Raw genomic sequence first — 27,193 nt, forward strand, 5'->3', positions numbered from 1 at the left:
GTTTAGTTTTCACTTGCAATTGTACTTTTGCTGATAAACAAATAGCTAGTTGAATTTGTTGCTTCCATTAACATTATGTACTCACCTCTGCCGGATGTTGGATAATGTACAAACAAGTAGAGACTTTCAAAGGATGAACTGGCAAGAATGGACACAGGCACACCTTTTGAGGGCGACTATATTTAAGAAATAAATAAAAAACAGAACAGTTTAGAAAGCATTATTAAACTTTTATTATTTTATATTTTAACCTTTACCTTTACTCACACTTTTGCCTGAATCACAGAATATTTATTTAGGAAATGAGAATGTGAAAATTCAAAAAGATTAAATAACAAAATTGAAATATGGGAATTAAATTATATGGGCAGTCCTCAAGATACGACCACAATTGAACCCAAAATTTCTGTTGCTAAGTGAGACATTTGTTAAGTGAGTTTTGACTCATTTTACAACCTTTCTTGCCACAGCTGTTAAGTGAATTACTGAAGTTGATAAGTTAGTAACATCGTTGTTTAGTGAATCTGGCTTCCCCATTGGCTTAGCCTGTCAGAAGGTCACAAAAGGTGATCACATGATCTCAGAACGCTGCAACCAAGATAAATGTGAGTCAGTTGCCAAGCACCTGGATTTTGATCATGTGACCACGGAGATGATGCAATGGTTGTAAGTGTGAAAAACAGTCATAAGTCCCTTTTTTAAGTGCCATTGTAACTTCAAATGGTCACTAAATGAATTGTAAGTTGAGGACCACCTGTGCTGTTATACACTCTATGTAACAGAGAAATAACAAACAGTTGTAAAGGTATAATAATGGATATTTAATTGTCTAAAATTCCATATTTTGAATATATATATAGGATGTCCTCTCTTGTTCAGAAGCTGAGATGGCCCTGGATGAGCGGTATTTATAATGGGTCCTCAAAGTTCTGACTGTTGCATGTAACTGTAATCACGGTTACATGATTGTGATCTGGCTGCTTGGCTACCAGGTTGCCCTTACAATGGCTGCAGCATCCTAAGGTTGTTTTTTACCTGCTGAGATGAAGAAAGTAGTTATTTTTTATTTATTTTTCCTTTCTCTTTTTTCCCCTTTCTTTTTATTCTTCACATCTCTTCCCCTTCATTTTTGTAATTTTTTTTTGTAGTTTAAATTGGCTTTTATCCTTTATATTTTTTGCAGTTGGTATTGGTTTTAAGAACAGTTTGGCTAATGGTGGCTCTTAAGTAGATTCTATGTCAGTCAGTCATTAAGACTAACAACGTCCTTGCCAGTCAAGGAGACCTGCAGAGCATCTTTATTGTGCTCACTGCAACACATGGTATGCCCGAGGACTGACAGATGCCCCAGCTCCTGTTCCTTATCCTCTGACGGTGAACTGCTCCTCATTATTTCTGGCTGGATCAGCCTCAAGCGCCTGAATGCTTATGACTTCCACCGGCTGAAGTCCATCCTGCACTCCCAGGAGAAGATCCCTGATCCCAGAATCCTCTGAGGTGGTGCTCTTGAGACTTTGCCCTCTGGTAATATAATCACTGTTGAGTTCTTGGTGCTCTCTGAGCTGGGTTGTTTTTAAGAAGATGGTTCATTACCAGGCTAGGAAACATCATCAGCGCAAATGTGAGTGAGGCTTATTGGCCATTTATATATACAGTAGCTTGCCCTGCTGGTAAAAGTGTGGCTTTCTCCCTTCCCGGTTCATTGACGAGGATACTATTTCTTGTTGATTTTTATTTAGTGCTGATTCCTACTTATGTGGATATTAGCTGTTGGAAGAAGTGCATTCTATTTCCTTCCTAGGCTTCCTCTAGCAGCCAACACTTGGCTAAGCAGAAAACAGCACCAGATAAGCAGGGGTTTGATCATAAAGGAGGCAATGTGCATCTCACACACACACACACACACACACACACACGAAATGGGAAAGAAGAGAGACACTTTGCCATTAAAAAAAATAAAATAAAATTCACGAGCAAAATTGGCATCAAGAGGGAGAAAGGAAAACAACAACAACCCAGAAGCACAATAGCACTAAGAGCCCTCTGCCTCAGCTTGGCTTTGCATTCCAAATCAGCCCCTCATTCAGGCACTCAAGTATTAGCATACTGATCTTCTATTTTTTTGACAAGAGATTACCAGATCATCTGAATTAATGCAATTGGAATAAGACGGTTCAATATTTTTTAAAAAAAATCCAACCTGCAGGGATCTGTACAAACTCTTAATGGCAGTATCTATGAAACCGTTTGATTGCTCTGTCAAAGGAAACATACAGAAATAATAGAAATTAAAGAAAAATAAATAACAAAAATTAAGGCTTGAACTTCCAACCTTCCACGCTTGGACAGGTTCAAGAGGGTGACTGATGATTGGTTTTCTCTCTAATAGATGATGCTGGATGGGAAAGGGGAAAATAGCAGGGTATTTAGCCTGGTGAAAGAATAACAGGGTATTACTATCCTGAAACAGTCTCGCATTAAACTGTGCGAAGGCAGCAACAGCTTCTAGCCTTACTGCTAAGATGTGATAAATATATGTTACAGATGCAGCACAATTTTTGCCAATGTATTTTCCTTCTGATTCAAGGATGGGAGAAAAACACATTAGCATGAAAATGATTTGCTTTTAAACAGCCAAAAAAAAAATCACTTTCATTGCAATTTCTCCCTTGTTGACACCTAGTCTGACATCACTAATTCGTTTTACATGACTCTATATATTTCCAAAACAGCTGTCACACTGTCATGATTTTCAATCCCAACAATCTGAATTAATGGAACGTAACAACTGAATAATTCAGATTTTGGGGTATCACAGAAGTTTAGGTAGGAGAAATGGGCAAAGGGACTTAAAACAGCAATATTTCTTAACAGGTTGATATTCACACTCAACTTTTAAAATTAAAAAAAAAAGCTATTTATTGAAGATTTAGAAAATGGAGGAAAGGAAAACTTTATCTTGCTTTGAGCTGCTACATTACAGGTAGTTCTCGACTTACAGCCACAACTGAGCCCAACAGTTCTGTTGCTAAGAAAGACCGCTGTTAAGTGAGCTTGCCCATTTTACAACCATTCTTGCCACAGTTATTAAGTGAATCATTGCAGTTGTTAAGTTAGTAAACAGTTGTTAAGTGAATCTGGCTTCCCCACTGACTCTGCTTGTTAAAATAGGGGTCTTCAACTTTGGCAACTTTAAGCTTTGCTGGCTGAGGAATTCTGGGAGTTGAAGTCCACAAGTCTTAAAGTTGTCAAGGTTGAGGACCCCTGTGTCAGAAGATCACAAAAGGTGATCACCTGACCTCTGGACACTGCAACTATCACAAATACATGCCAGTTGCCAAGCATCTGAATTTTGATCATGTGACAATGGGGATGTTGCAAGTGTGAAAAGCAGTGGTAAGTCACCTTTTTTCAATGCCGCTGTAGCTTTGAATGATTACTAAACAAATGGTTCTAAGTCAAGGATTACCTGTAATTACATGACTTAATACTACAGACTCCTCTGATTTTAAGGCTGAAGGAGACAACCTAACAGATTCCAAGTCTGTAGTTCAAGAAGCAACAGATTATCAGCCACCTGTAATTGATGAATCTGGCTCCATGGCCTCTGATCCTGATAGTAAGGTATCAGGGCATGTTCTTGGAAGAGTGCCAAGCCCTAAATTATACTACCATGAGAAGCTATTGCCACAACAACTCAAGAAAAGGAAGTGTTCACTCAGCAAAGCCAAGAACTCAGATTACATAACAGTTTGCTCTGTTTCTACCCTCCAAACTAGAAATAATTCTCTTGCTTCCTTGATCTGTGCTCCTGTGATAGCCTACTTTAAATTCCCCAGATTTTTTTGCCATATAATTGGACCTTCAGTTTGGACAGCCTTCTGTGAAATTCTTTGGTGCTTGACCGAAGGATGATCTTGGACTTCCTTCAGCATTCCTGCTCCAAACTTTTAAGGCTAACAGCTTACAGCACTGGCATTATTTATGAGGGCAAACAACCTCTCTCTGAACAGTCTTTGCTACTTTCTGTATAAATTGCTGCCCTTTAGCCCTGACTCAATCATTGGTAGATTTATAGCATGCTAAAAAAAAGTTCTCAGACTTGTAATTCCCTTGCTTTCTGTTTGCAGCAGTCTACGATTTTTGTACACGTAGGGAGTTCTAGTCAGAAATGTTCTGAATAAAGCATATATCCTTGAACTTGTGACAAAACCACTAAAAACAGCCCTTGGGACTAATTCTGGGAACCTCACTGTTATTATTCACCCAGTTCCATCACTGCAGAGCATGGGTGTCAAACTCACCGCATCACATGATGCATTGCAACATATTGTGACTTTTTTTGCATTGCTGGAGCTGGGCTGGGCAGAGCCTCCATATGATGCAACTGCCCCACAGGCTAGCAGACACCCCTGCTGTAGAGTAACCATTAATAGTAACAAAATTAGAGAGACATAGAAATAGAAGCTAAACCTATTCTATACTTATTCTGTGACACACACACACATACACACACACACAAATATTAAACATTTCCAAAGTATGTTGTTACCAAATATATTACAGATTTTTGCTTCAAATCAGAAAGCTAAATACAGCAATGGTATTGCCTATTATCTCTGTGTTTTCATGTTCTCAAAGAGGTATATTTTTATTTAAAAATTATTTTAATTTTAAATTAAATTAAATTTTAAACAATCATTTTAAATAAAACAATACACTATATAGCCTCTTTGTGAACATGAAAAATTAAACACACATATACACACACACAATTCATTTTGAATCCCAAAGAAAGAGAGATGGGCTGTTATCTGAAATAATCAAGTTTCATTTTGAAAGTTGAGACACATAACTGAAAAGTTTCCTGGCTTAGAATTGCCACAGATAGACTGCCATTGTGTATTGGAAGTTGCTTTAGATTGACTCTTGTCTGCAATTGAATTCTCTCAGCTTAGGTGTGAATCTATGGTGGCTAGGAATTCTGAGATTGGTTGGGTAAATACTTGATTAGTCCTTCATAAAAAATTTAGGAAAACATTAAGACATACTAGATGCCAAGTCTATTAAACCTATTAGTTACCAAGCCAATTCTTCCATGCCAAAAAGCTGCCTTTGTTTTCTAAAGATTTGATTTTTCAAAAATCCTCTTCCTGCCCTTGGAGATCCAGTAAATTAAGCTACAAGAAAATCAGAGGATTCATTTTGAATGTAGTTTTTATCTTTGGAAGGGGACTCTTTTCTCTTCCCGTTTGCTGCCAAATCCCAGAAAAAGCGTGAAGAGAAACCTAATCAGCTGTTTATAATTCCTGCCAATACTATCTTAAGGAAAAACACCCTGGAAACATGTGCATGTAATCCTATTCATATTTACTTAGAGTAAGTCCAAATGGTTCAATGGAGCTTATTCCCAAATCAACATAATTGGAACTGTAAAATTAGTCTTCTTAAAAAGCAATTATTAATTTAAAAATACTAATTTGATAAACAGTTCTATTTTATATTTGCATTGTTAGTATGTGAAATTAAACAAATTCCTGTGCCATCACCATGATTTTTTGTGTTCAAAAAAATAAACAGTTGCTCCATTTTATCCTTTAGAGATTTATTTTTTTAAAGTTTTTAATACTGCAATTTCACTTCTATTTCTAAAATGAAAGAATTGTGTTTCTTCCAAAATTACAATTGCTTTATTGTATTTATGTTTATGTAAGTAGACTGGTTAGTTTGAGAATAAGGAGGTAAGATATTTTGGATATACCTCTATTGTGTCTAGGAGAGACACAGGGATACAGGTACTCTGTTCTGTTTGGGACAAATTATAATAAAGGTCTCTTGCTGGAAGCTCCTCTAAGTGGAATACCTATTTTTAATTCATTATGGTTAGAACTCAGATAGTTGAGAATATGAAAAAGTAAATTCCAGAGATGCTTTGAAGAGACCTTGTATCTATTCACAAGAAAGAGCACATTGCCAGCCTGGAAGAGGAATAATTCCTTCCTGGTCATGGGAAAAGAATAATAGGATAGAAATGGGTATTGATTATACAAGTTGGGACAAGGGTGAGTGGACGCATTAAAAAGGAAAGGTTATAGCAGCTTGCCTCTGTCTTTCCAACACTCAAGAGTAGGCCTGCTGATAGGTAACAGTTATGTGTTCGGCAATGGGTAGGTGAGCTGATTGGGTGTGAATGGCTGGGTTTTGTAAAGACTAAAATCTGATGTGCTGGTAGTCAGAAGTTCCATGGCTAGAGAAAGTCATTACATAAACATGATGGCCTCTGGATAGGCAAAAGAAGAGGTTGTTTTCCCCTTTGAAATGGGTCCATGTGGATTTCAAGTGTGGAATCAATCACTTGCTCAGGGCCAGGAAACTGAAGTGGTTATTGTCACGGAGGAATGTCTATTGGAGATTCTCAGTCATTCAGATCATAGATGTCCCAAAGGTGCTTTTTCAGGAGGCAACTGTTTTTATTTATTTATTTATTCGGTTTATATACCGCCCTACTCCCGAAGGACTCAGGGCGGTTTACAAGGCAAAATTTAAAAACAATACAATATAAAATTAAAATAAAATAAAATTAAGTCTAGCCCCAAAAAATTAAAATCACAATTTAAAAACATTAAACCCCTCAGTCCAGACCAGATAGCTCAAAGAGCCAGGTTTTTAGGTCCTGGCGAAATGAACGAAGGTCGGGGGCAGTCCGGAGTTCCGTTGGCAGTTGATTCCATAGGGCAGGCACGCCCACAGAGAACGCCCTCCCCCTGGGGATCGCCCGTCGGCAATCCTTGACCGGCGGTACCGAGGAGGCCCTCCCTGTGGGAGCGCACAGGACGATGGGAAATTGACGCTGGCAGCAGGTGCTCCCTCAGATAATCCAGGCCCATGCCATTTAGGGCTTTATAGGTCATCACCAGCACCTTGAATCTCACCCGGAGGGTAACTGGAAGCCAATGCAGCTCGCAGAGAAGAGGTGTTACATGGGAGTATCGGGAGACTCCCATCACAACTCGCGCAGCTGCATTCTGCACCAGCTGAAGCCTCCGAGTGGTCCTCAGGGGCAGCCCCATGTAGAGAGCATTGCAGTAGTCTAGCCGGGAGGTCACGAGCGCATGGGTGACTGTGCATAGGGCACCTCGATCCAGATAGGGCTGTAACTGGCGCACCAGGCGAACCTGGGCAAAAGCCCCCCTGGCCACGGCTCCTATATGATCTTCCAAACTGAGCTGTGAATCCAGGAGGACGCCCAGGTTGCGGGCCCTACAATGGGGGGTAACACCTCATCCCCCATAGTTAACGATGGAAAAGATTGGTTAGTCTGAGATGCCGATATGCACAGCCACTCAGTCTTGGCAGGATTGAGACGAAGCCTGTTTCTCCCCATCCAAACCCAGACCGCCTCCAGGCAACGGGACATCATGTCGAGGGCATCACTGGGTTGGTTCGGGGTGGAAAGAAAAAGCTGGGTATCATCAGCATACTGATGATACCCCACCCCGAAACCACAAATGAGCTCACCCAGTGGCTTCATATAGATGTTGAACAAGAGGGGAGAGAGGACCAACCCCTGAGGAACTCCAGAAACGAGAGGCCTCAGGGCGGACCTCTGCCCTCCCGTCAACACCGACTGCGAGCGGCCCAGGAGGTAGGTAAGATGCTTTTTCAGGAGGCAACTGGACTTGTTTTTCTTTGAAGATGTTTTGCTTCTCATTCAAGAAGCTTCTTCACTATCCAGTCAGAGTTGAAGAAGCTTCTTGGATGAGAAGCAAAATGTCTTTAAAGAAAAACAAGTCCAGTTGCCTCCTGAAAAAGCATCTTTGGTGTCACATGGAGATTTTGGTGGAAACTAGAGATGCATAGATAGCCAGGCATGAGGTCTTACTCATAAAATTGGGTTTTAAGGACAAATGAAGACTTTTTTTGTTGCTACACCATCCCCCTGAGGCACAACAGCACCCCTCCTCAAGCACCTCAACTGTATAACTAGGGTAGTGGAAGTTACCCAATCAGTCAGTCCAGCAGGATACAATAATTGATGTTAATATAGACCAGACATGTCAAATTCACGACATCATGTTATGTTGCACAACATTATTGGAGCTTTTTCGCCATTGCTGGCAATGGGGTGGGTGTGGTTTCCCAATGATGCATCTGGCCCACGGGTCGGCAGTTTGACACCCCTGATATAGACTAACAAAGAGGATCAGGATTGATACACTATCCATTCCTTAGGTCAAAGAGATCAATCCAAAGTGCAGTCAAATACCGCCCTAAAACCTGGCTTGAAACCCACTTGAAAAGGGTGTCAATCGGTGTTTTTCAAGCTTGGCAATTTTAAGATATATGAATTTCAACTCTCAGAATTCCCTAGTCATGTTGAAAAATTGAACTGAACTGAAAATGGAAAATCTGCAAACTGAAATACTGAGCTGAAAAAGGATGTTGGATATGGACTTATTTTGAAAAAAATACCGTTCCATATACAGAACAGCCCTGGAAAAATGAGAGGCGTGGTAGGAAGTGGGGAAGAATGATAGGACATTATGTGCTGAGACATTAAGAACAGAGGCTGAGGAGAAATGGAATGGAGGGAAGCTCCTAGGAAAATCTGGAGCAGTGACCTATGGATATGTGACACAAAAAGTTATTGAGAAGGACAGGCAAACCAGGTTAAGCCATGTTACTCTTGCCTTTCTTACCTTATAAACTCACTCCAGAATACTTCCAGGTTTTGTTGTGGCTGAATCCCTAAAACGTTTCATATCATATAGTTCAGTGAATTTAGTGAATTTACTTCAGTGTTTATCAGAGCCACTTCTGAATATTTTATTTATTAAAGTGATTCAGGGAAGCCCAACATTATTTTGCTGTTCTAGACTTAAAATGTCTTCCACCTCCTTTTACCTAGCTAATGGTTCCTGCATATTTCCATCAATGTCATGTTCCTTATTCTCTATAGTTTAGCAGAAATTACAGTGCAGGATGGTTTATTTTTGACACATTTGATGTATCAAATTCAGCACTTGTTTGGGCACAATCCTGCATAGAGTCATTTGAAAATATTCTACCGTATATACTTGAGTATAAGCCGACTCGAGTATAAGCCGAGACCCCCAATTTCACCCCCAAAAACTGGAAAAAGTTGTTGACTCGAGTATAAGCCGATCCGCCGTTCTGCAAGCCTCTGCCGCAAGCAGAGGCTCGATCCGCCATTTTGCAAGCCTGAATACACAGGAATACCCTGTGTGGCCGCGGCTCTCGGGGAAGCCCTGGCTGTCAGCTTCCTCGCTCCACGCTGCCATTCGGGGCCCGCGTGTTCCCCGGGCAAATCGCGGCGCCCAGCAGGCGAGGAAACATGCCCGCTCCAGTCGCCCCCCCTTCCCTCAGGGGACGCGAAGCAAGTGACCGCCCGGAGCTTACCGAGGACTTGCTTCGGTGCTTCCAGGATCGCGCGCACCTCTCCCAAGCCGCCGCCGTCCGGAGACCTGCCGAAGTTTGGTGAGGTTTGGGGAGGTGCGCGCGCACCTCCCCAAACCTCCCCAAACGTCGGCAGGTGTCCGTTCCTCCGCGCCCTGCCTGCCTGCTTCTTTCCGCTGTGGAAAGAAGCAGGCAGGCAGGGCGCGGAGGAACGGAGACCCGGCGACGTTTGGGGAGGTTTGGGGAGGCGCCCAAACCTCCCCAAACGTCGGCAGGTGTCCGTTCCTCCGCGCCCTGCCTGCCTGCTTCTTTCCGCTGTGGAAAGAAGCAGGCAGGCAGGGCGCAGAGGAACGGAGACCCTGCGATGTTTGGGGAGGTTTGGGGAGGCGCCCAAACCTCCCCAAACGTCGGCAGGTCTCCGTTCCTCCGCGCCCTGCCTGCCTGCTTCTTTCCGCTGTGGAAAGAAGCAGGCAGGCAGGGCATGGAGGAACGGAGACCCGGCGACGTTTGGGGAGGTTTGGGGAGGCGCCCAAACCTCCCCAAACGTCGGCAGGTGTCCGTTCCTCCACGCCCTGCCTGCCTGCTTCTTTCCGCTGTGGAAAGAAGCAGGCAGGCAGGGCGCGGAGGAACGGAGACCCGGCGACGTTTGGGGAGGTTTGGGGAGGCGCCCAAACCTCCCCAAACGTCAGCAGGTGTCCGTTCCTCCGCGCCCTGCCTGCCTGCTTCTTTCCGCTGTGGAAAGAAGCAGGCAGGCAGGGTGCGGAGGTCCGGAGACCTGCCGACGTTTGGGGAGGTTTGGGGAGGTGCGCGCGCACCTCCCCAAACCTCCCCAAACTTCGGCAGGTCTCCGGACGGCGGTGGCTTGGGAGAGGTGCGCGCGATCCCGGAAGCACCAAAGCCTCGGCCGCGCACAAGTCCTCGGTAAGTTTTTTTTGTTGACTGGAGTATAAGCCGAAGTGGAATTTTTCAGCCCAAAAAGTGGGCTGAAAAATTCGGCTTATACTCAAGTATATACGGTATTTTTTAAAAAAAAGTATATAAAGCTCTGTTTGGCTTTTATTGCCCCTGATACAATATTTTCTGTTGCTTTATACAACACAGAATATGTACATTGCAGATCTAATGAGTTTGACTACATCAGTCTTGACAACTGTAAAATAAATTAAAAAGCATTAAGAATTTTTATAAAATGTACAAATGAAATGAAACAGAATAAACTCTTTGCAAAATTTCAAAGCACAAAAAATACATTAGAGAAATGCACCACTGCCCTCTGCAGTTCAATCTAAAACTCTATGCTCAATTTTCATGTCTATCTTTGAAATATATTTAAGGGTTTCATTAAAAAATAAGAGTTTAAAGCACAGTACAAAACAATAATTAAACTAAAATTCATAAATTTTGTGGTAGAAACATGCAGTACAAACCAGAGAGAGACACAGATGGACCAGAGAAATGAAATGACCTAGCTCTCTTACATTGTCAATGAAGACTTGCAATATTCCAGTTGAAATAAATTCTACGGGTTTATTACTTAGAGCTACAAAAATCTGAAGTGTCAGTATTTTTGCTCTCATCAAATGCTAATATGGGTATTTGAAGCCTAAAATTTGGTAATGTTATTTTCTCCCCTTGTATGCATGTGTGTATGTATGCATGTATCTTTATGTGTGTATATATACACACATATAGCTGGATATCTTTGAGAGAAGAAAAGGGAGGGGAAAAACTATTTGCAGAAAGTTTAGCACTAATTTCTATTGTGGTCAGCAGGCAAACCCTTATGCATATTTACTTTGCAGTGAGTCCTACTGAGTTAATGATTCTTATTCTCAGGTAAATATTCTTAGGCTTCTGTCCTGTTCAGACATTTTAAAATCCTATGAGGTGTACTGCTGTTAAAGAGGGAGTGGGACTAGAACAGACATGTCAAAAACAAGGCCCGGGGGCCAGATCCGGCCTGCAAAGTGGTTTCATGCGGCCCGCGAAGCCATCCTGGAAACAGTGAGGGAACGGCCCCCACTGCCTTGGCCCTAGCCCAGAGACCCTCCTTTTGCCAGAGACCCTCAGATCTGTCCCACTCCTGCCCAGGCCCCCATAGGTACCCTTGATGCGAACGATGTAGAGCTGGCCATGCCCACCCAGTAGGCCATACGCACTCTAGCCACGCCCACCCAGTAGGCCACACCCACCCAGGCCACACCCACCCGGCCCCCTGAGGGCAACCGCAATGCTGATGCAGCCCTCAATGAAATTGAGTTTGACACCCCTGGACTAGAATGTACTAGCAAAGACTTCTTCTTTATTTAATTTGATTTCCAGACTTCTCATAATAAAGATTTTTCACTGATGAAATGAGCCAGGAAGGGAGGAGAAGCCACCACTTCTGTATCGCTGAAAGTGAGGACATTAGAAAAATGTGTGCATTCTATGGATTAAGATAATTAAGTTTCATTCCTTGACTGGATTCCTGCTTTCCTGATTCCTGCTACTGTGCACAGTAGCAGTATTATTCAAATAATACTGAATAATGCCAAACAATCTTCCTGGCATTTATGAATATTACACTAAGGAAAATATCAGGGCATATTCAGCCATATTTATTAGCTATGAAGACTGTATCAGAGTCGGTAAGAGCTTCAAAATAAGTCTTGTACAAATGGAAAAAATCAGCTATTACTGCCCGCCAGATCAGTTGCTATTCACAGTCATGAGAAAGAGTTTCATACAGTTTAATGTAGTGTTTCCTAAACCTGGATAAATGATCCAAAATTGGGTAAAAGTAATTTTTCTTTGGTTAACACACAAGCCCATTATCCAATCACAACCGGGACATTTAAATTGACTCAATGTGCTTTATCTTGGGTAAAAAGAAGGATCAGCAGTTTTAGGTAATGAATGAAAAAGTTTCGGAAACACTGGTTTAATGTATGTCTATTTATATTCTTTCAAGAAATATTCTTTGAATCAAGAAATGCATTTACTCCATCACCTTCACTTACTGTATTTTTTGCTGTATATCTAGTTTCTTCTTCCACCATTCCTCACCCATATTGCATACAGAAGCCTCAATCCTGAGAAATTTGGATTAAGTACATTGCTAAAATTCACACACACATAAAATCCTTTAAGCACAAAATGCACATCTAGTTTTAAACAAACAGCTGCTATTTTCACCTTATGGAAAACTGATTTATCAACTATGTAATTAACCCACTATCCTATTAAGGAAGCTAACAAGACATTTCATTTTTAAAAGATCCATTCATTGTAAATCTAATTTAAGAAAAATAAATAACACAAAACATAAGTGTGCCAATTAAACATTCATTAAAACATGCAATAGTTTGATAACCATATTTGCAAAAAGCAGCTTATTGCAAAGCAGTTTATTCATTGTAATTTTGAGTCCTTTAATGGTAGAATAAGGAACAATTAAATATTACACCATTTTTGTCAGAAATGAATGCTTCGCAGACAAAAGCTTGAGATTTGGATTTTTTGTGGAGGTGAACAGATAAGATTACTGCACAATCAATACTTTTTATAATTAAAATAACTATTTGTGCCTTAATAATACATCAGGAGACATTGGGACGAAATTTGAAAAGCCACAATTCTGCCTTCTCCATCATTTATTCTTTCATGTTACTAATCTGCCATGTACTTTAATAAAGGAAAATTATATTAAGTTGCCTCGTTCCAAAACTTGAAGTATCTTTTCTTGTCTGCATACTACATACTGACATTTTAATTAGTTTGAATAATTCAAATCCTGGCAACAATGGGCATATCATGTTTGTATGTTATAGATCTCAGATTGAACTTGGCACTGAGCTCTCCAACTTTTTGAATCAGTGGTTGCATAAACTTGAATAACTGTAATATTAAAGGATTGTTCATGAAATTTAAATAATAATATTTGGTCGCCTACTGCAATGTACCCAAGTATCATCTTTGCTATATTCTATTTGACTAAAATATCATTACTTTTCTTCTGTATTTGTCATGAGTAGTAAACTGTATGATTTTTTTAACTGGAAAAAAAAATACAGTCGAGTTCAGTTTGCTGATATTAAATATATCCATGTTCAGCCAATTCATTTCTCCTTTCACCATGTTGAGTTTTTGCACGTTTACACTTGTGACATTCCATGTTCTAATGGTAATTCTGTCTTGGTAGCTTTCAATTTTCTTTTCCTGCAACATCACATAGGAAAGCTTTTAATTTATGTTGCTGAATGCTGTTATTACTCTGAAAGATCCTCAGCTCATACATACCCACAGCCCTGACACAGTGAGGAGCGGTTTATCATACGTACTCCACACCTGATGCAGGGCTTTGTGTCACCGCCCCTCCAGAGCTGAACAAGGTGTACTTTACAATACTCTTCCTGACAATTCCAATCACAGAGCTCCATAGGGCTCAATTTAAGCCACTGACATTTGATTTTAGCTTTCATTGTACTTGTATTACATATGATATATTATTTGATTCGGGTATGTCTAAATGTTAATGAAGCTACTGCTGCTTGGCTTCTTGGCACAAGCCCAGTCTTGTATTTCCTGCTTATGTATCCCATGCCAACTGCATTTGCAATTGCCAACAGCAGACACCACTGAACTGCCTGGTGTGGTTGCATCAGCATGCTGACACTCTCACTGTGACAGATTTCTCTGAGTATGACAGGATTGGCTCAGCATGACAAGATTAACACAGGTTCACCAGCCTCAGGGTTGTGGATCAACCTGGGGGGGGTGAGCAGGCCCATCTAATGAACTGCCAGGCTGTGACTGGAAAGTAGTATAAAAGGAAGTGGTACAGAAACCCCAGTGGGTCTACTACTCACCACACCAGCTCAATGTTGACTCAGCCTTCCATCCTTCTGAGATCGGTAAAATAAGAAGCCAAATTGTTGGGGGCAATATGCTGACTCTGTAAGCCGCTTAGGAGAGGACTATAAAGCACTGTGAACTAGTATGTAAGTCTAAGCACAACTGCTATTGCTACTGAATAGTAGTGCTGGATGCTATCTCACTTGAGGGACATTCCATCTATTTCCATTAAATAATTTCAGGATTTTTAAGAATTAAAACACAAACATATGGTTACAATGATGCTAATCACAACATAGCAACAAATTACCGATTGCATTAATTATCCAGCAGGCAGTTGAACTTTTGTTTTCTTACTCTCAGGTAAATATGTAGCTCGGAATTTAAATAAGAACCCCTATGAGAAGGGAAGAAAAAAATCAACAATTCATTCTCTATTTTCAGCTAGAAAGAATGCGGAATCTGAAACTGGACCTTTCAGACATCAAGCCTTCTTTCACACCTCAAGCTAAAGATATAACGAGAGAAGGTTAAAAGAAGTTCTATAATATCTCCTCCTGCATACAAGAAGAAAACTTTTTAAAATACATTATTTTGATATAAATGTAAAAAATAAGCAAATAGTGGATTATGGCATATTTAGACTTTATGATTTATCAGAATAATCTAAAAGAGTAACAGGTCTGATCTATATATTGATGAAAAACCTTTCTATATTTTATTTTTGCATTTTAAAGTGCAAATCCCAAGAACAAATTACTATTTTCAACTTTAATTTAATTAAATAATATACTTCATTTATAATTTTGTATTGGGGAGCCAGTTTGGTGCAGTGGTTAAGACACCAAGCTAGGAATCACAAAATGGTTAGTTCTAGTCCTGCCTTACGCACAAAGCCCATTGGATAGCCTTGGGCCAGTCACTCTTTCTCAGCCCTAGAAAGCATTGGCAAACTGCTTCTGAAATCTTGCCAAGAAAACTGCAGGGACTTGTCCAGGCAGTCACCAGCAATCAAGACTGACTCAATTTTAGAGAGGCAGTTTAGTCTAGTAGTTAAGGCACCTGGCTAGAAACCGGGAGACAGTGCATTCTAGTCCCAGCTTAGGTATGAAACCAGCTGAGTGACTCTGGGCCAGTCATTCTCCCTCTGCCCACCATGTCGGTCTCCAGCAACAAGCTGGTTGGTCAATTCCTGTCACAACTAATGGATCAACACTCAGATTCATTGAGGACTCTAAACTTGCAGGAAAACACTAAGAATATATATAAATATTTGTAAATATATATTATTTAAGTACTTCATTGATATTTTTTCAGTAATTGAAAAGCTGGCATTTCATTTATTATATTGCATATATTGAAAAGCAAAATAATAATGGTTCAATATAATAATAATGGTTTAAACCAGGTCATTATTCCAATTAATATTTTCTATTGTTAATAGGGATTCTGATATTTTTCTACAATATCAGCCTATACTGAAATGTACTCCTTTTCTCAGTGGCATATTAGATACATGCCTTGAGGCAAGACTACAGTTAAGGTAATTACAGAAGACAAACGTGATCTGAAGGGTAGTAACGTTAATTAACAAGATTTATCAATTGATGAAAGGCTTTTGTTCTCATCAGCCAACAGAGTTGGTTTACCATTGTTTTTTAAATGCCAAAATTGGCAGCTACTCTTTGAGGCACAGCATGAATTGTCCTGAAAAGATCACAACATATCATGTAATAACTAACCTCTGATAATATCTTCAAAGTAGGACAACACGCTACTTCACTAAACAGCGGGTGTAAAATATGCTAGTGACGATGCCCGAATGTCACAATGAAGTTACTACAAATAACGATATGGGTTCAGTTCTTCAGAAAGGTAGCTGAGATAACAGAAGGTAACCAGAAATCTCTAGTTTTTGAATAATCAAACAGATCGTCATAAATTGGAAACACACCTAATTACTAAGTATGCTTAAAAATCCACTGATATCTAAAATCTACTTTTGTTAAAATTGATTTGTAAAGCTTCCTCTCAATATTTCCTTCACATTGCATTATAAAGGTTGCAATTCTAAACACAGCATCTAGGAAACAGTTCCAGTGAAGAAAGTTGAAATTCTTGAATAAAATGTGCACAGGATTGTAGTATATGATATAGGCCCTAGGGTAGAACAATGATATCACTGAAATAGGTAAGAACTTTATGTCACACCTAAGTGGTATATAATATTGGTATATGGGCCACTCAGTCTAGGAAAAGTCTAGGAACTGCATCCTGAGATTCAGTGAAAGCAAAACTATTGCTTAATCATAACCCATATTATGAATTGAGGATGCAAAATTTAAAAGACCCTCTAAATAATACACAAAGTTCTCCAGTAAGTGAACTTCTCCTTTATATATACTATACTATTCATCTTAATGTTGGACATTTTCCCTGCATATAACATTAATAATCACATAGGTGATGGAAAAAAGCATAGAAAAATCATGCAGTTCTGGGAAAATTGACAAAATAGATCTGGGAGTGGAGGGCTTTTATACCTTCTTTGGGCTTTGTATTTTCTATTATTCCTTTGGGGAAATATAATATTCTGCCTTTTTTAATATCCCCCAAACTATTTCCTTCTTGGGGGGGGGTAATGGTATAAAGTTCTGTGCAAATTATTGTGGTTTGTCAGTTATGGTCGCTGGATTATTATATTGTATGAATCCATCCAATTGTGTTTTCTTCATTAATTCATAATTGAACGTATCTTTAACAGAATAGGTATAGTAAATCCTGGATGACATGGAAGTTATAAAACAAATCAATTTGTATCTTCCCCATTCTGCAACTCTTGTTCATGAAATTATGAAATGAAAAATGGATCTGAACTGCATTAATGGAAAATTTCCTAATCATTTGAATATCTAAAAGACACACTCCCAAAATACTAATTTCTTTTTTCTTGTACTTTCTACTCCTTCTTTCTATTCTCTTTTCTTTAGGTTTAGTTTGTATTAGATTCTGTGCTTATAATCAACATTTTTACACACACACACACACACACACACACACACACACACACACACACACACACACTTGACCGGCAGATCTAATGCTATTTTCTCCACCAAGGTCAAATGATAGAGCACAGAAATCAGTGCTAATAAAAAAAATATCTCTGAGTGACAGAAAAAAGAATAGCTTGTTTGTGCCCTCCACTGACTAATCAAATAGAAGATCTGATAAAGAAGTTACAAACCTTCTGCTTGAAAACAATTTGTGTCTAAAAGCAGAGACTTCTTTCATAAAGATGATGACTGCAACTTAATTGCTGCCATACTCCCACAATAAGCCATAGATGACCAATTGTAGCTACTGAGTGAATTCAGTAGTTCTTTCGGATATTCATTTTGATTACCCACTTCAATCTGTTTTCATAGAAGAGCTTTCAGAGAAAATACATGACTTTGTAGTGTACAATCTAACTCCTCCTGTCTCTGATTGTAATATCCTCTCAGAGTACTGACATCTCCACAGATAATTGCCTAACCTGCTTGACTGATATTCCCTGTGTTTACAGAACATCTCCTTTATCTTGTGGAATACTGCTAGAACATTGACTGAGAGTATTCCCATACAATTTTTATTGTATGAAGCATTTTTGAAGCACTGAGGGAGCTAAATATTGCAGTTTGAATAACACTTTCCCTGGAAGATGTGAGGGGCACACTATGTTGGACTGTTGATTTCTACTGATCTTCAAGAAGAAATTATTAATATGCTCTTTCATGCTCACTCAGCATTGGTGGAACTTTGAAGCATGAATACTTTATTTTGCTACTGATTTATTTATATCTATCCCCACAATGCCTAATTTTACAGATTAAAGAATTAATGGTGTAAATTTAAGTTATACATTGCCAGCTAGATATAGTTATATTTATTCACAAATGGAATTATAAGGATGATCTAAATTCAAAATTGGGATGAATGATTTAGTGATGCATCCCCACCCTTTCTAAATAAGGGCACTCGAATATAGTAATGTAACATAATTATAGTAATGTATGTTGTTGTTAGCTGCAAAGTCGTGTCCGACCCATCGTGACCCTATGGATAACATTCCTCCAGGCCTTCCTGTCCTCTACCATCTTCTGGAGTCCATTTAAGCTCACGCCTACTGTTTCTGTGACTCCATCCAGCCACCTCATTCTCTGCCATCCCCTTCTTCTATTGCCCTCAATCTTTCCCAGCATTAGGCTCTTCTCCAATGAGTCCTTCCTTCTCATTAGGTGGCCAAAGTATTTGAGTTTTAGCTTCAGGATCTGGCCTTCTAAAGAGCAGTCAGGGTTGATCTCCTCTAGGACTGACCGGTTTGATCGCCTTGCAGTCCAAGGGACTCGCAGGAGTCTTCTCCAGCACCACAGTTCAAAGGCCTCAATTCTTTGGCACTCAGCCTTTTTTATGGTCCAGCTTTCACTGCCATACATTGCAACTGGGAAGACCATAGCCTTGACTATACGCACTTTTGTTGACAGGGTGATGTCTCTGCTTTTTAGTGTGCTGTCTAGATTTGCCATGGCTTTCCTCCCGAGGAGCAAGCGTCTTTTAATTTCTTGGCTACAGTCCCCATCTGCAGTGATCTTGGAGCCCAGGAAAATAAAATCTGTCACTACCTCCATTTCTTCCCCATCTATTTGCCAGGAATTGAGAGGGCCGGATGCCATGATCTTGGTTTTCTTAATGTTAAGTTTCAACCCAAGTTTTGCACTCTCCTTCTTCACTCGCAACAAGAGGCTCTTTAGTTCTTCTTCACTTTCTGCCATTAGAGTGGTATCATCTGCATATCTTAGGTTGTTGATATTTCTTCCGGCAATCTTAATTCCAACTTTTCATTCATCTAGCCCTGCCTTTCTCATGATGTGCTCTGCATATAAGTTAAATAGGCAGGGCGACAGTATACAGCCTTGCCAGACTCCTTTCCCAATTTTGAACCAATCAGTGGTTCCGTGTCCAGTTCTCACTGTTGCTTCTTGGCCCACATATAGGTTTCTCAAGAGACAAATAAGATGGTCTGGTACGCCCATCTCTTTAAGAACTTGCCACAGTTTGTTATGATATAGTAATGTATAGCAATGCATTTTTTTTAGATACTGTCCAGTGACCGTCTGACAAAGCTGTCAAATTGGCAATTTTCTAAATGATGCTGTGAAGAGTAGCTAACATTTTGGTATGGATCTAAACATTTGATCTTCCACTATATATTGATTCCTTATATCCTGGTCAGCAGTCAATCAATCAGTAGTCTTTACTGTGCAACTGATAGAATTTATTCAGTTTCATGACAAAAATTACAAGGCACAAAGTAAAAGTTTTTTAAACATTAATTAAATTAAACAAATTAAAACAAACCTACATAATACAGCTGTAAGTAATGAAATCCTTATACAAATATATTTACTTATAATTAAATATACTGAAATATTTAAAATCTAAATTAATCATTTGAGTCATTAAAATATTAACATGCTAATACACTAACCGACTAAAACATTAAACTTCTGAAACATAAAAATTCCAAAATATCACAATCAATCCAATGCTACAATCACAGATCGAAGATTAAAATTTAATGTGATTAAAAGAAAAATCTTTAATTTTATTGGTTTTTTCTACCTAAATTTTTGCCTCCTTTTGAATCAATAAAATATCCACCATGCTTCCCATTCATATTTGGAATAAAATTTTAAAATAGTTTATGTAAGCATCTGAAACCTATGGTGTTTTTTTTTTACATTAGGGAAACTATAATGAATTTACAGGTATCACTATAAAAGAAGCAGATACAAGAATTATGGGCAAGTGCTATTAATATATTGTTCTCATGGACTGAGTCTTTGAAAGAGTGAATTACATTTATATCTTATTCTTAAGAACTACTGCAGGAATGCTATAAAATGGTTAAGTTACTCTTTCAAAGTATGAGAGAGCATCCAGATTTGTTTCAAAGTGTTATGATTATGTCAATCATAAAGGACTCAAATGTCTATACACCAATGCACAGAGTATGAACAGAAAAACAGAGTATGAACAGTAAACAGGGTGAACTAGAAATTCAGGTAAATGAGGGCAGATATGATATTGTTGCCATTACGGAAACATGGTGGGATGAAACTCACAAATGGAACACACAGCTAGAGGGATTTAAATTATTTAAAAGGAACAGACCAAACAAAAGAGGAGGTGAAGTTGCTCTATATATAACAAAGGCAGAATATCAGCAGTTCCTGTTCCGGTGTTCAGTGAGCCAGCCGGAAACCTAGATCCTCTGGCTGAAATTTCTTTCTGTTGGGGACCCTAAGGGGCCAGAATCCACCCTGGAAGGGTGGACTGCAGGAAGGAAATTCCAGGGATCTAAGAGAGACGGCAATCTCTCCGAACAACCCAGGAGAACCCTCCCAAAAACCAACAGAAGAAAAGGCTGGCTAACGTCGTGTCCAGTCACAGCTGAAATACCAACAGGGGTCAAAGCTATCAAATAAGCGAATAATAAACAGCATGCCTGAATCTGTGTAAGAATATTGATTTTCTTTATCCTATCTACTTTTCCTGAAGAAATCCCCAAGATAAAATCTCCGAAGAGATTTTGTTCGGGCGGCACCTTTTTTATTTTTTTGGAGACGGAACAAACAGAAAGACATGATAAATGAGTAAATGCTGACACCTGCTGGCAGATGAGGATCTTTTTTCCCTTCTTTTCTTTTGTCTTTGAGCTCTTAAGCTCTTAAACTGCACCTGTGTAAACAATAACATGGCTGAAACAATGAGTACGTCACAAAAAGAAGTATGCGATGAGCAACAACAACTTCAAAGGACAATGACTTTAAACTACATAGAGATGCAGAATAATTTTGAGAGGATGAATCAACTTATTCTCAACTTAATTTCACTTCAAGAAACTTCTGAAAATATAGAAGAAAAGATCAAAACGCTTACTCTACAAAAGATATATAATAAGCAGCAAAGCTTCCAAAGGACAATGACCTTAAACTACAAGATAATGCAGAAGAACCTTGAGAGTATGAACCAAGTTACTTTCAACTTAACTTCATTTCAAGAACTTCCTCAGAAGAAGATAGCAGAGATGATTAAATGTAACCCTGAGAAAAGAGACTGGAGGATGGAACTATATAAAACAAAAAACCATGACTTAATTCAAAAGGGAAATATTTTAATATGTCTAAACAATTTGGAATATAGGGGAAAGAAGATACATATGTTTGAATTTGGCTGAATAATGGGAAAATCTTGAAATATATTACTTTTAGAGGGATTTTTTTCCTTTTCCTTTTGTTTTTTTGTTTTATTCTTTTATGTTGGAACGATTTAAACAGGAATAAAATATAAAAGATATGTTTTAAATGAGTTTTAGAGGATTAGATGACTGGAAATATTAAAGGGAATATATTTTTAGTATAGGTTGAGAAGAGTGGAAATTGAGGAAATGGATATATTTTGAACTGGAAGAAATGTATATCTCTTCCTCTTTTTTCTTTTCTTTTTTCTTTCCCTCTCTTTAATTTTGTATTTGCTTCTCTTTTGTCTCTTTATTAAAAAATATAAAAGTATAGAGAGTATATACATATATATATATATATATATATATATATATATATATATATATATATATATATATATAAAACAATTAAATTCATAAATGTAAATATAGCTGAATCTTGAAATGATTATTTGTAAGAACATTTAGAATGTAAAGGGAGAAATAAGTTGTTCTTGTTCTTTGTTGTTGTTTTTTTCTTTTTTATATTTTTACATTGATTGGGAAATACAAAAGTATGAGAAGGTTTGCATGAAGGGAGAAAAAAAAGATGAAATCCATCAACGTAAATATAGTTGAGTGTTAGAAAAAGACTGTTATTTGTAAATGTTTTTTCTTTTTTGGGGGGGAAATAAACTGAAATAAATATAGTGACAGGATTTACGATATGGTAACTAAAATGATATATAGGACTATTGAGATTATATATTTAACTGTTGTTAAAATTGCTTTAATCTAATGTTGCTTTAATCTAATGTTTTGCAAGGAACGATACGCTAGGGATAGGGGAAATCAAATGAAATTAACAGATGGAATATAGATTATAGAAAGTAACTGTTAAGGATTGTTTTATAAATGCCAACCAGACAACATCCTGTTTTATAATGATTTATGTTATGTTAAAGAAAAAAATTCTAATAAAATATATACAAAAAAAAAATATCAGCAAATTGCCCGAGCCTGCAAAGATGAAGTGAGGAAAGCTAAGGCTCAAAATAAACTAAGGCTTGCGACCAAAGTCAAAAATAACAAAAAAAGCTTTTCAACATGTAAAAAACAAGAAAAAAATTAAGGAAATGATTGGTCCATTAGTGGGGGAAAGTGGCAAGAAGGTGACAAGCAACAGGGAGAAAACAGAACTAATTAACTCGGTTTTTGCATCGTCTTTACACAAAGGGAAAAAACAGACCAACCTATCAAAAACAGTACCATAAAAAACAATTAGAAACACAAATTAAGATAGGCAAGAAAATAGTAAGTGAGCATTTGTCCAGCCTAGACAAGTTCAAATCACCAGGACCAGATGTATTACACCCCAAGGTTCTCAAGGAACTGGCAGATGTGATCTCAGAACCACTGAACTATATTTTTCAAAGATCCTGGAGCACTGGGGAACTACCAGAGGACTAGAAAAGAGCTGATGTAGTTCCCATCTTCAAAAAAGGGAAAAATATATCCAGGAAACTACAGACCTATCAGCCTGACCTCAATACCTGGGAAGATTCTGGACAAGATAATCAAACAACAAATCAGCGAACATCAAGAGACAAACAAAGTCATTACTAAAAGCCAACATGGGTTTGTCAAAAACAGATCATGCCAGACAAATCTTATTACATTCTATGACCAAGTGACAAAATTAGTGGACCAGAGGAATGCTGTGGATATGATTTACTTGAACTTCAGTAAGGCATTTGATAAAGTTGATCACAACCTACTACTTGATAAGATAGAAAAATGTGGGTTAGACAGCATTACCACCAGGCGGATTCGTAGCTGGCTGACCAGCCGTACTCAGCATGTGGTCCTCAATGGAACTGCATCTACATGGAGGGAAGTGTGTAGGGGACTGGAGGCTAAAACATATAAGGAACGGTTGCTGGAATTGGGTATGTCTAGTTTAATGAAAAGAAGGATGAGTGGGGACATGATAGCAGTGTTCCAATATCTCAGGGGTTGCCACAAAGAAGAGGGAGTCAAGCTATTCTCCAAAGCGCCTGAAAGCAGGACAAGAAGCAATGGATGGAAACTAGTCAAGAAGAGAAGCAACCTAGAACTAAGGAGAAACTTCCTGCCAGTTAGAACAATTAATCAGTACAACAACCTGCCTCCAGTTATGAAGTTGACTTAAAAAACACTTACAATAATGCAGTGTTCACTGAATGACTATCATCTGAGTTAAGCTATTCTGTGATAGTTCCAAATATTTTCAAATTCCATATGATAGGCTAACAGCATCCACCACATTAACCTGGTTAACTATGTCATATGCTATATTGCTGAGCTTTATTCTGACAGAAACCATTTTTAACTTTTTCAATTTCTCCAAGGCTGCCTATGGCAGTGTTACTTTGCCATAATTATAACACTTTCACTTAGAGTCTATAGACATGGTCAACTCCTAGGACTTTTCTAAGAAGTGATTTATTGAATAAGGAGAGGGAGAGGGAGGGAGAGAGAGAGAGGGAGGGAGGGAGGAAGAAAGAGAGATGAAAGATCCAGATAACTCTTCAAACACCATTCACCTATTGACAGATAATTCCTGAATAAGGAGTTAAGTGGGTAGTCAAATGAAATTTGCAGCTGGGTCAGATGCATGTGACCTAAGAAAACTGCATTTTCCCAAATGCTGTCTTGCAACCTGTTTTATTTGTTCTTTTTTTAAACATAGGTTAAGAGATCCTAATTTGTATTCAAGAAAGCAAGAAAATTACTGTCTAAGGTGATTTATATACTAAGAATAGTATCAATCCAAAAAGCCAGTTTTATATAACTAGATGAAGGATTCAGATGAATTCACAAAGCGATGATTTCCATGTAATGATTTCCATGCTTTGTGCCCAGTAGCTATGAAATGAGCGAAGTATGAAGCTTAATACATCAGAAGGATATAAAATCATACACCACATTCTGTTCATGACCTGTAAACTTCCTATACTAATGATTTCTTTGTGCTTCAGATATATACTGTATGTGTGCACATGCTAGCCTTGTGATTTTTAACTCATGTCAGTCATAACTACCAATGTAATTTATTAAATTTAACTCTTGAGACTGTTAAGGGGAGGGGGGAAGGAAAAATCTTTGAAATAACTGATTCATAATTCATAAAGTCAAGTGCCTTGGCTTTGATTGACAAATGCACTGCATGTTAAGAGATATATTTTGAACCAGACCTACTCAGCATGAAGACCTTATCTGATACTGCCTCTTTCAGAATTCCCTGCTTAGATTATGCTACAAATTATCATATCTGAAAGATGTAGTATATTTCAGATCATCCATATTTCTCAGAAAATAATGGCCCTTTTCTATCAGTTTTAGCCTACACAGTGTAGAATTACAAACATTTATATTGGATAAACAGTAGGGCAGGGGTCCCCAACCCCTGGTCCGTGGACTAGTACTGAGCCGCAGCATGCCAGGAACCGATCCGCACAAACAAGCGAAGTCCCATCCATGGGATGCAGGCAACACACAAAACCATGCACACTCTGGTCCATGGAAAAGCTTCTCTGCACGGAACCGGTCCCTGGTGCCCAAACGGTTGGGGACTTACGCAGTAAGGCTATGCAGTGCTTCTAATTCAAAGGCAAAAAGATGTTTTGGAGCACATACGCAGGGTTGTAAATCAAAAACTAGTTAACAACTCCTTAAAGAAACTTTCTTTCTTTCTTAGGGATTGAAAAACTAGGGAGAAGATGCATTTCATTTTAGGAGGTGCTGTCAGCTGTGACATTCGTGCCACCTGCACTCTTTTATCTTTGGACACAAAGCACTGCATAGTTCTAATAAATGGTACATTAGGTCTTGGGTACTATAAAGAGCTATTTCAACATAAGTATTTTTATAATTCCTTCCTTGAGATATATTGTCCTCCTGGTAAATACATTTCCATATTTGTCTAGTTACATTATCCTACTTGTGCACATATTTTCATGCCCGAGATCAATTCTATAAATAATTCATATGCTTAAAACCAAAGTACATACTGTCTGAGCAGTTTACCTAGCTGAACTGGATTCCCCAACCTAATCATTCTTATTAATTTCTGACCCTTGGGCTTATGTATTAGTTATAACATCCTGCCAATCCTTCACAAATTCCAGGTTCTTTATAATAGTAAAAAAATTAAAAAAAACTCCAGAATTAAGAATATCAAGAATAAAACAGCAGGGAGAGAAACAGCAATGCGTAAGTAACATCAAGACAGTTTTGAATATTACAGTAAAAGCTCAAGGTCTTCCTGAAATAAAAGGACAACTAGCCCCATCTAAAAGAATATCAGAGGTTATGGTGATATATGGGGGAGTCTCTGGTGACTTCCATAGCTATGTATAAGAAAAGGGAATCTTTTGAATATTGCAATCTTTAATCATTCAAGGTTTTAAAATACTTTACAGTGCTCTAAATTATGCAGGAAAATAAATGGCTGTTCAGTTGTTTACTATGTCCCCTAAATGCAAACTGTAAACATATACAAAACTATAGTTTCTGAATACTATATGATTTAAAGGTTGTTCTAAGCCTTGTGTCACTAAAATCTGTACCTAATACAATGAACACAACTCAAAGACATGACGATATATAAAACCCTACATGATTTAGGACTAAGTAATCTGAAATACTATTTTCCCCAATAAAATTTTACCCCTTTTTACTGAGATTCTTTTATGCTTTCTTTCACTTGAGTATTACTGTAGTTGCATTACTGTACTATAACCTAGCTTCAGTAACATTTTTTAAAATTAAACATAAATCCTACAAAAAAAGTAGAAAATTCAACTAAGGAATAAAAATGGGGCCACCGAGAAACAAGCTGAAATGATCAATATGTGCAAAGAAACCCTGACATTTGCAAAAATATAAAGCAGCAATGGAATGCTGAGCATTGAGGTAAGGGAACAACAATTCCTGGCTGGATGGCATCTTGAATGCCGTGTACTACAGCATTTTTAAATGAAACATGGTTGCCTTATGGACAGGAGCTTCCTGCAGAAGGTGAATAGCTGCCTTTTTCCTCCATTTTTAATGGTAGCCTCATTCTCAGAAATAGTCTTACAGATCCTTATCAAACAAGTGTTGAGAAGCATATTTGCCCAAGCATTCTATGAGTAAATACATTAGAGACAGGTGCAATTTTGATTTAGTATGCACCTGTATTTATTAGTTTGTGCCACCTACAAATTTTAAGTTGTTTACAATACTGAAAAGGGTATATTAAAATATATCTCGATATTTAAATTAATTTAGCAAACACTCTTGAATTATGATATACCAAACATTCACTTACTAAATTTAGTAATAGGTACAGTACTATAAAGGGACACGGTGGCTCAGTGGGTTAGGACACTGAGCTTGTCGATCAGAAGGTCGGCAGTTTGGTGGATCAAATCCCGAGTGCCGCGTAACAGAGTGAGCGCCTGTTACTCGTCCCAGCTTCTGCCCACCTAGCAGTTCGAAAGCACGTAAAAATGCAAGTAGAAAAATAGGGACCACTCCGGTGGGAAGGTAACAGCGTTCCGTGCGCCTTTGGCGTCTAGTCATGCTGGCCACATGACCACGGAGACGTCCTCGGACAATCGCTGGCTCTTCGGCTTTGAAACGGAGATGAGC

General features: G+C 38.5%; 1 protein-coding gene across 5 annotated transcripts in view; it reads right to left on the minus strand.

Annotated features, from left to right (window-relative positions):
• The window catches only part of DTWD2 (DTW domain containing 2), an 85,743-nt gene that overhangs the window by 53,769 nt on the left and 4,781 nt on the right, over window positions 1-27,193 (minus strand). For all 5 annotated transcript variants that reach the window (XM_081321762.1, XM_081321761.1, XM_081321763.1 and 2 more), the window contains exon 2: window positions 86-176. In XM_081321762.1, coding sequence (XP_081177888.1) covers window positions 86-176 — 91 coding nt within the window. The remainder of the gene's footprint in view (window positions 1-85; window positions 177-27,193) is intronic.

The sequence above is a fragment of the Vipera berus genome (genome assembly GCF_964194415.1).
Source record: "Vipera berus genome assembly, chromosome: 2".
In the NCBI taxonomy this organism is placed as follows: domain Eukaryota; kingdom Metazoa; phylum Chordata; class Lepidosauria; order Squamata; family Viperidae; genus Vipera; species Vipera berus.